Consider the following 9484-nt stretch of genomic DNA (forward strand, 5'->3'; position numbering starts at 1 on the left):
CAGCTAATAACTTTTTTGACTAATAAGATACGAAGTTACGGTCAAAGTTGTTCATTGGCACAATAACCATTAGCAAGCTCTGAAGAAACAAAAAAGATGTTGATTTTTTAGTACTTACATAATATTCAATTTTCCCTAACCTAATAGTTCAAGATTATTCATGTCAACATTACTTTAAAATTCTGCAAAAAATCAGGGATGAATTTTGAGCAAAAAATAAGTTTTTAAGACTCCAGGGTTTGAGAAATTCAAAAATGACCCCAAATCGACTCTTCTTCTTCTCTGTTTGTGGTTTTCCACACTTGAGTTTCTTCGAGAGAAAACTCGCTGGACTGGTAGCATCGACCATATGTTTAATGTTTGACAGGAACAAATCGACTCAGTTTAATGTACAGTGCATACACGCAAACCGAATGAATAGTTATCAAAAACTAATGTTTGATATGTCCAAGGAAGATAATCATTCTTTGTTACGGTTGTATCATCGTGTGTTATTTGTGTAAAGATCATAGCTAATAAAAATAATAATAATAATGTTTGCTAAATATATCCCGGACGGTAATCGCTACTGGATTACATCAAGACTTCCTGTTATTCACAGGATAAAACCGTTTTGATCCGTTTGACTTTTTAAATATCGGCTTATTGAGCTGGTTTTAAGTCCCTTGATCGTCCTGTTAGTTTGGAAAAATCATTACAACTATCGTTAAAAAATTCTTAGGGTGGATATTCATACTAGTCTGCATCCAGAAAGCTTCGGTAATAACATCTAAAACAGAATAATAACCATTTTCAGAGAACCAAAGTTTAGAGTCAATAGACAGCGAATTTCTTAAATATCAAAATAAATAAATTTTTATTAAAGACATCTAACCGTTCGGTCAACCCACGAAGAGATAAAAAAAAACTAGAATTATTCAACACTTTCCGGCAGCATCGTGTGCACCAGAATCCAACCGCGGTGGTTGGAAATACGAGCGTAAACGTCCGGCAAACCGAGACCGCACGGCACTCCCCATGAGATTACTCCAATAAGTTCTCCGTCATGCACCAGTGGGCCACCAGCATCACCAATACAGGTACCTCGGCCTTCGACACCCGCCGAACATACCGTATTGTCGAACAGCCGCTCAGTGTAGGCATCATCAAATTCGTCCGCACACTCTTCGTTCGAGATCAAATTGACCCGCAGGAAGCGCAACAAGTCGGGAGTGGTGGAATCCGAAATCTGAAAAACACTCAATGAGTTCTTGCTTCCAAAAATAAAACACTAATTGAAATATTACCGTCTGACGACCGAAGCCGGAAATAAGCGCCTCCGCTTCACCGACAACTGGTTCAGCACGCATAGCAATCGGTTGAACGTTCTCGTTGAAAGCGAAAGGGATCCAAACCCGCATCACGGCAACATCGTTGGCGTAAACACTGACGTCGAAGTTTGGATGCAGCACAATTCTGTCTACGACGTGCCGTTGACCACCTACCGATAGACGATCGCTACCGACGAAGACGATAACGTCTGCTGGCGATTTTCCGATGGCACAAACTCCGGATGTTACAATCCAACGGCGATTCAGGATGGAACCCCCGCAGTAGTAGATGTCATCTCTGGCGGTAAACAGTGCCACCTGGTAGGGCATGTTTACATCTTCGTTTGGACGTTCTCCGCCTGCAATACGGCCACCCTTGGATTCCTTCAACACATCTGTCGAGTGGAAAATTTTATAATCACGCAATTATACTAAACACGGTCACTCACTATTGATGGACGCTGCAGAAATAACTGCCACGAAGGACAGCAGCAATACACCGGTAACTTTGAACATGCTGACTTGTAGTTAGTAGACAAGCAGTAGCTCTTCTTAATAGGAACTAACAGGGACACTTCCTGGTTGGTACGATTTTATACCGACTCCCTCCAATCCCCTGATAATTTACAGCTCCCAAACGATTAACACCTGTGCGTCCAGATATCAAACACTTGTTGCCGAATCCAACTAAATTTACGCACAATTTGATTATCAGCCTATAAAACCATTGCTTTATCAGTGTAATGATTGTTTTTTGATAAAAAATTTCATTGCTCCATTGTCCCAGAAAACTGTTCAGTTTCATACACGAAGAAGCTCTTTTGCAATAAATATAATGAATTGGGTTATAGTAATCATTGGCCATCCAACCTAAGGTAGCGCATATACGGAAAATGAACAAACTCGAAGATTAATTGAGAGACATTACTTAGCTTAACGTTTCTTAAGCAATAAGAAAAACTGTAAGAGAAATATGTTAATGATCAGAACTAAAGACGAAGATCGATATAAGCTATAGCTTTTACGAAAAGTTAGATTTCGAACATGTACCTAAATAGTCAAAATCTGCCACAGCTAACGGGTGGCAACTAAAATTTTGATTTGTTTTTCGAGGCCCAAATACTTAAACATAAACGAGCCCAAATGAAAAATTAAAATGTGTGTCAGACCTTTCCGGAGATACAAAAAACACTTCTTGTTCGGTGAACTGTTAACAGAAAAGAGAAATTTTATTTCGTCTCCATTAAAAATTTAAACTTTTCCCGCGAATTAAAAGAATACACACACTTAACAATAGAACAAACAATTTGGCAACATTATGGCAAAGGTTTAAGAGTTCCGCTGGATATTATACTTTAAGGCGTTTAAGTATCGCATCAGGGCGACCAATAGTTAGTACCGAGATCGATCAAAATGTGTTTGCGTTAGCTTTTCTTCTCTTCTTTTCGCCAGTATTTTTTGTTTTGTTTTTATTTGCCCAGTTTTGCTCAAAATGCCGTCTAAATAAGAAACGTTTCGTGAGCGCGTTGTACAGTTCTATGAGCTGCACAAAAATCTCGGCAAAAAGTATACAGTACAACATTTTAAAAGTGAAAATGTGGCGACTTTCACTGTTTACCATATCCTAAAATCCCCAACAACTACTGGCAAGCAAGGTAGTGGCAGACCAGCCAAAAATTATGGACGCAAATGGACTTTGTTCTCTCAGATTAAATACACTGAGGATTAGATTCGACTCTTAAATCCCAATGCCGCTGGATGATAAAAAGTTTTCCGGAAAATGTTTTGTTTTGAACGACGAACGTTCCTTTCTTCTTTCGAAGACGCACATCCCCGGAAACGATCGATACTATTCCAAGGATAGTTCTACTATATCTCCGAACATTAAATACAAGTTCAAACATATACTGCCGGCCATAAGTTTGGGATCACCCACTGAAAAACATTCAAATTTTGATCGTTCATATCTCAGCCATCTTAGGACATATTGCAAATTTTGTGATCTCATTTGAAAGATAATTAACTATAGCTATAGTATAGTTAGAGGTATTTTGCCCAGAAATAATGTTTTAGTAAATATAGATGGAGGCTGTTGTTGACCTTCAGTACTCATTTTAGCATCGATTCTTTCAACTTATGATAATTATGTTGTTACTAGCTGACCCGGTAAACTTCGTTTTACCTTTAAATAAATAATCATAATAAATGTTTTATTTCATCTACACGTCCTTAACTGCATCGAGCTCTCGAATCGATTTTAATGAAATTCTTAACCAAAGTGTATGGCTTGTGTCCCATTTTATGTTGATTTTGAATGGGAACCCTTCCATAAAAAGTGAGATTCTTGAAAGTATTATACAAACCATCTCTGACCCGAAAAACGCTCAGATACTAAATTTCACTTCATTCTGACGGTCCGTTTATACGTGATGGTGTTACAAAGAAAACGCCTCCATTTTTATATATAAGATATCCATCAGCAAACATGATACCAAAGACTAAATAAAATCCCTTCCCCCGCCGAAAATAAAGACCCCTATTCATTGTTGTGTCTCATAGACAGAAAATGATACCAGTCCTGGAGGTCTGGCGGGGTCCTTACCGGCGCCTTAAAAGTCACTTCTCGTCTTGAATCCTTTCGACAATTTGTGGTCGGATTTTGACATCAAGATGAACGAAATTGACTTTCGTGAACAAAAAAGTAGAATTTCACTACGTTGGGGTCTATCTGGTTCAGTGATTGAAATCCTCACCAATTTTCTCATCAGAGGCATTCAAAATACACACTTTGAGGCCTCGCATAGCTATACAGGAGACGATACATATACATTCATTCAAACCTCCCCCCATGAGGAGGATCTGCTCTGAGAGACACTATCCGTTTGCTGCCCCGAACGAACTCTCTCAACGTTCGGTTGCTACATGATGCATGAAGAAGACGAGGCACACATACTCATTTACGTTGTTGAATTTGAATAACTCGAGCCGACCGCAAAGGTTGAGGCAACAACAAAAACAACCGAACTTATTGCGTTGCACGGCCCGCAACGTATGGTGAAAGAGGGGGGAAGAAAAAGAAATGAAAAAACCAGCTGCCTGCGTGCGGTTGCTGTGCAATAATAGCAATAGCAGAAAAACCTCGGGTAGGTATTCGATCCAGGCACAAACGAGGAGACTCGGGTTTGCTCTGCCTTTTGAATTCGGTTCCGTCAAGAATGTAACAGGAGATGAGTGAGAGCCATTCGTTTGGTTTTTTGGATTCGCTGCCTCGAATGTATAAGCCCGTTCAACAGCCAATTGAAATCGGTTTCAATCGATTTCGATTGGTAAATGGTTGTTCACTCAGCCAATGTTTTGATCGAATCTAATCCAATTGACGTTCAATGAAGCCAATCGAAATCGATCGAAACCAATCGAAAACGATCAAGCTCGGAGGCAGGATTCGTTTCGATCGATTTCTATTACACCAACACACATGCAGTTGATAACTGTCAAAAACAGCTGTTTGGGTTTGTTTTTGACTAACTGCAGTGCAAATGAAAGTGTAGTCAACCGGTGGAGCGTCGGTTGTGCTGTGCCGGTGGAGCTGTGCCGGTAGCGCTGAGTTATAGTGGTGTGATGGGTGTCAATCGGATCAGTTGCTGCAGCTGCTCATGAATAAGCGCAAATGTTATGAAAATGAAAGTGGTGTCAGGAGAGTTCATGCTGTTTCGGTGGTGCGGTGCTGGTGGTATAGGTCGATGCTGTTTTGGTGTTGCTGCGTTGGTGTCGGTGTCAGTCGGTGCACTAGCTACAGTTGCACAAGAATTGTGATGACCCACCGAAGAAAATGGGAAAATTAAATTAAATTAAAATGTCAAATATAATATAAAACTGATCCACTGTATTTTATTTCATAATATCATGATTACATGTTTTAACAATAATAACTATTTTCCTATAGCAAAAATTTTTCGCTTTTGTGCCTTCCTTGTCCCTTAAAATTGCTTTTAATTTTAAACACAATTTCTTTTTATGTATTCTAATTTAGTTCGAGTCGAACAACAAACTTCCTAAACTAAAATTTTTCGGACAACTTGAGTACGGGAAAGAATTGCCATTGAAATGGCCAAAATGATGGATTTATTACAATTTGCCTTGAGTAAACCGCCTTACGAATTCTGAACGAAGCTGGCAAACAAAATTACATCTGAAAACACTGCGCCTGTGCGTTAGTATTAGTGAATGACTGTTCAATCAACAGCCAAATAGAAATCGATCGAAGTCAATTGGAAAAACAGCTGATCAACTGTCAATCCATTTCAATTGATTTCGATTGGGTTTCGTTGAACACACCTTACACACGCTTCATGAAGGCGGCCATGTTGAGAGCGTAGGGGAGGAGCGGGCTATATGCGCCTATTAAGCAGAATACTGATTTAATCAAATATTACATCGAATATAAGTACAAAAATTTTATACACATGAGAAGACACCTGTTTTCTATACATTGGAGCATTTTTTTTTGTTGAAATCCCTTTTTGTTTTTGAGAAATTGATATTATAATAACTGTTGTCAAAATTGCCGAACCTCAAACCGTGTGGGCTAAACGCGCCTATTTATGTTTTAGGTAAAGTTTCTGTTTTTTTGGCAATACTTCCGTATAACTACATTGGAAATGCTAGAAACTGATAACTTTCATACGACAAAGCTGAAGTTTTATAAAAATCTATGTCTTTTAGAACTTTATAGAATAAACAAAATTTAGGGTTGCCATCATATGGAAGAATTTCATTCCTAAGATAAATTTTATCAAATCTGTTTTGAGATCTTCGATTTGCTCTTAAGATATTAATAAGAGCTTAGATTTGAAGTTTTAATCATAAAATTCATATATTTATTCTATTTAACCTGTTATTTAAGGGTAGCGGCATTTTACAAACATGATGGGGGCATACAAAAACACTCTCTTATTCCACTTTCCCATCATTATGATACCATCTTAAAAGCTTAAATTTGTTTTACTTCTAAGGTTCATTTGAATAAGAAACAAAAACCACCCAACTTTTTGTTCTGAGTTTCTTTACGCATAATTTTTAAAAGTCAAAATATTACTTCAAAATGTATAAAAACCTTGTATGAATTTTTAAATTTTTTTGAGTTGGTTTATTCATACAATTATTTCTTGCCTTATGTTCCAAGCGTATCACCCTCGAAATGCATTGGTTAGATTTGTTTTCTTGTCAGCCATTTCGTCAAACGGCCGTAGGGCCTTTTAACCCGATAGGCCCATTTAGGAAACCTTTCCCCTATGCATCATCGGTTTTGTCGTTTTCGCTGCCTCAAAGCAACCTTTGCTTCCGAGTAAAGCGTTGAGCGAGAGATGGTTGATCAACTCATGCTCAGCAAAATTCAATCACTGATCTGGTTACCCTTTTCTCCCAAACACCTCCTGTACCACATGGACAGTATGCAAAAAGTTGTCAGTTGAATATCATGACCAAAAAGACGTATAAACCATAAAAAATGATCGATTGTGAAAGTTTATCATATTTTGTTGCGCCATTTTTTTATTTGGTTATAAGGTCATAAAATTTTAGGATTCCCCAAAAACTTGCAAGGTGTATGATGTTGTTTGTGGAGTTTCTAACAATGCATTAAACAAACAAGAACATCAATTTTTCAACCCTAAAGTAAGTATTAAAACTTGATTTGATCTTGGTGAGAAGTGGTCCTAAAGTTTTGTCCGTCACTGTATGTCTTTAAAATTCAGTGCTGTTATGGATTCAACTTTTTTATCTGTAAATTTACATAATAAATCAAGTTCTACGTCATGTAATGTTCAAGGATTTCAATTTCAGTGTTGTTAAGGTTTCAGACTTTTTTGCTGTGTATCCCATGAGTATCGAACACACAGCGTGATTGTAAATAGCAGGTGCTTTAACACGTGAGATAAGTTCTACGATTGTATTACGAAATTGCATCAATATCAATGAAATTTGCTATACTTTATCAATTGAAAATCGCCAACTGTCGCCTCGGATATTCATCATTCATCCGTGGGAGCTGTTTTACCTTCCAACGATTATTATTGCTGAAGCTCTTATCAGTTTCACGCAGCTGCTTCGAAAGATCTCTTGAATTGTGACAAATCTTTTCGAAAATCTCGATTAGCTTTTTCAAATTTTGTTTTCTTTATATACAGTCTCCTGTATATCTATTATATCTATTCCTTTAGCTTCGCTTTAGATTTTAGATGTATACATTCAGTTTTCAGCATTCAAATCGCAGACTTCCCCTTGGCTGCAAATTCCAAAGGGTGGGTGAAACAGAATAAACTCCACAATCTTTCTCGCAAAGCTTTGGTTCATATTGAAAGTTGCTGGAAGCGCCAACAAATGAAAAACGACCATTAATTGATACCCTCGTTGACATCCGGGTCACGGCAACAGAGTGAAGGCTATATCGTTAATATTTTGCTACATATCCAATAATGGAAGAACTACTCCAGGCGAAAAAAGACAAACCCGTATGAAGTCCGATGGTTTGAAATTCTCACCGTTTTCTCTGTCTTTTCATTTCCTTGGAGGTGTATTTTTATCGGTCCAGAAGATAATCAATATTGCAAAGGAGAGATTGGCCTGGCCACCTTATCTCGGAACGAAGGTAAACAGATCTTGGCTTGTGATTTGCCGATGGTCAGCAGTGCAGCTGAGTCAGCTCGGCAGTCCGCCGATAAACGAACGATTACAACTCGCAGAATAGCGGGCGTAAAAAAGCCAGAAAACACTAGAAACGGTAGAGACAAACAAACACGAGTTTCTTAATTGAATAAGTTATCAAACCTCGTGTTTATCTGTAATCTCTAAAACGTATAGACACTATAATTTCATATAGTCTGGCAAAGAGAATGACGGGAGCCAATCGAACTGTCATTCGCGCGGAGCCAATCGAGCATTCTATGATAATGTTCAAGCTCTTCATAACTCTCTCCGGTTGCAAAGTATAAAATAGTTTTTTATATTCGAAAATTTATTGCTTCTTTTGTTAATTGAACTCGAAATCGATTTTGAACAATAGTTTATGATCTATAGTTGAAAAAATAATGAAAATTATTCTAAACAACTTCATTAATGTTACTAAAAAGCCAAAAAAGCTTTGTGAATCACAATACTTCAACCATGATTTTCCTATATTTAGAAAGTTTGCTCGATTGGCTCCCGCGAATGACAGTTCGATTGGCTCCCGTCTTTCTCTTTGCCAGACTATATGAAATTATAGTGTCTATACTAAAACGTAACTCTAGATAAGAATCCCAATCATGGGGAAAGCGTTCAAGGAATCTATCCTAAAATATAGGGATGTTTCAAAAATAACTGTCTTTGTCTTTAGATCTAATACTAAAATCAAACATTAATATTTAAATTAAATGAATTTCAAGTTTTTGGCTTATTTACTTTTTTAAATTAGTTAATAATCACAAAAAAATTAGATTGAAAAAAAATCACATAAAAATAACAATTTTAATTTTCGTTTGAAATTGAAGATATCGATTGTCATTTGAAAATCATCAGGTGTACTTTGAAGATCATTAACGTCATCATCATAATACGGAAGATTCAGCGTACAGTATTTTACTATGCCGGCGGATATAGACTTTTATGTAGGAAGAGGGGGCATAATGCCCATGTTAAGAAGAAAGCCTTGTTTTAGAGGACATTTGAAAAGATTAACTTCAATTTTCGATTGTGATTGGAATTTTGGTTTATTTTTTGTCTAATTTGATAGTTTGAATAACAGGATAGTTTGAATAAGGTCAAAAAAGGCCACAAATTCAATGAAGTTTGAAGAGTAGGTTGAAAATTGGATTTCAGAATCAGTAGGGGCAAAATGCGCCTATGTGTGTACAAAACGAACCACAACAAAGGGTTGAAATGCTCCACAATATAGGGGTAAAATGCCCCAAGTGACAATCTATTAGTAGATCCAGCGCTGTGGTTATGTGATTTTATAAGAAAACTTAGACTTCTCCTCCTATAGGGAGTTGTGAGCCTTCTGACTTAATTTAATTTTGTCATACGGAGGCATTGATGCGTTTAGGGGCGTTTTTCTGCTATGTCTTGGATCACAGATCAAATTTTCAAATAATTCATTAATTTATCTTAGTAAGAAGCGTAATGTGAAACAATCGTAG

The 9484-nt window shown here is 37.3% G+C and overlaps 1 protein-coding gene across 1 annotated transcript; it reads right to left on the bottom strand.

Annotated features, from left to right (window-relative positions):
• Positions 1-913: 913 nt before the first annotated feature.
• On the bottom strand, positions 914-1826 carry LOC129738029 (chymotrypsin-2-like). The gene is made up of 3 exons (XM_055729203.1): positions 1760-1826; positions 1287-1705; positions 914-1228 (listed from the first exon to the last, which is right to left on the bottom strand). Exons 1-3 carry the CDS (start codon positions 1824-1826, stop codon positions 914-916), a joined length of 801 nt encoding a protein of 266 aa, XP_055585178.1.
• Between the last annotated feature and the right edge of the window lie 7658 nt (positions 1827-9484).

This window comes from Uranotaenia lowii, chromosome 1 (assembly GCF_029784155.1).
Source record: "Uranotaenia lowii strain MFRU-FL chromosome 1, ASM2978415v1, whole genome shotgun sequence".
Classification (NCBI taxonomy): domain Eukaryota; kingdom Metazoa; phylum Arthropoda; class Insecta; order Diptera; family Culicidae; genus Uranotaenia; species Uranotaenia lowii.